Raw genomic sequence first — 314 nt, 5'->3', positions numbered from 1 at the left:
GGTCCGCTGCAGCACGCTGTTAGCTTGCAGCACCGTCTGCTAACCTCCGTACTCTCTTTAAACCAAAGACTTCAAAACAACGCAAACATGCCGAAAGCGAAGAAGTCGAGCCGGAAGATGCGCTTCGATTACAGCAAAGACCGGAAAAAGCTGAAGAAGAAGTTTATGAAGAAAAACAACCCGAGGATCGAGCAGTGAGTGTTAGCACGGAGCTAGCGGTTAGCATCGAGACGGTACTCGTTTTGCTTGTAGTTCTCGTTTTAGTTCTTCTCGGGGGTTTAATGTGAACCAGCAGGTTCTTCTCGCGTGTTCAG

General features: G+C 48.7%; 1 protein-coding gene across 2 annotated transcripts in view; it reads left to right on the top strand.

The window, feature by feature from the left end:
• Window positions 1-314, top strand: part of nop16 (NOP16 nucleolar protein homolog (yeast)) — a 5,671-nt gene continuing 5,357 nt past the window's right edge. For both annotated transcript variants that reach the window (XR_013936895.1, XM_080508264.1), the window contains exon 1: window positions 1-194. Coding sequence is in view for 1 of the 2 variants with exons in the window: in XM_080508264.1 (XP_080364390.1) it covers window positions 88-194 (107 nt within the window). In the remaining variant the exon portion in view is untranslated. The remainder of the gene's footprint in view (window positions 195-314) is intronic.

This window comes from Blennius ocellaris (genome assembly GCF_963422515.1).
Source record: "Blennius ocellaris genome assembly, chromosome: 14".
Lineage (NCBI taxonomy): Eukaryota > Metazoa > Chordata > Actinopteri > Blenniiformes > Blenniidae > Blennius > Blennius ocellaris.
Note: the sequence above shows the minus strand (reverse complement) of the source record. Positions and strands in the feature narration are given on the sequence as shown.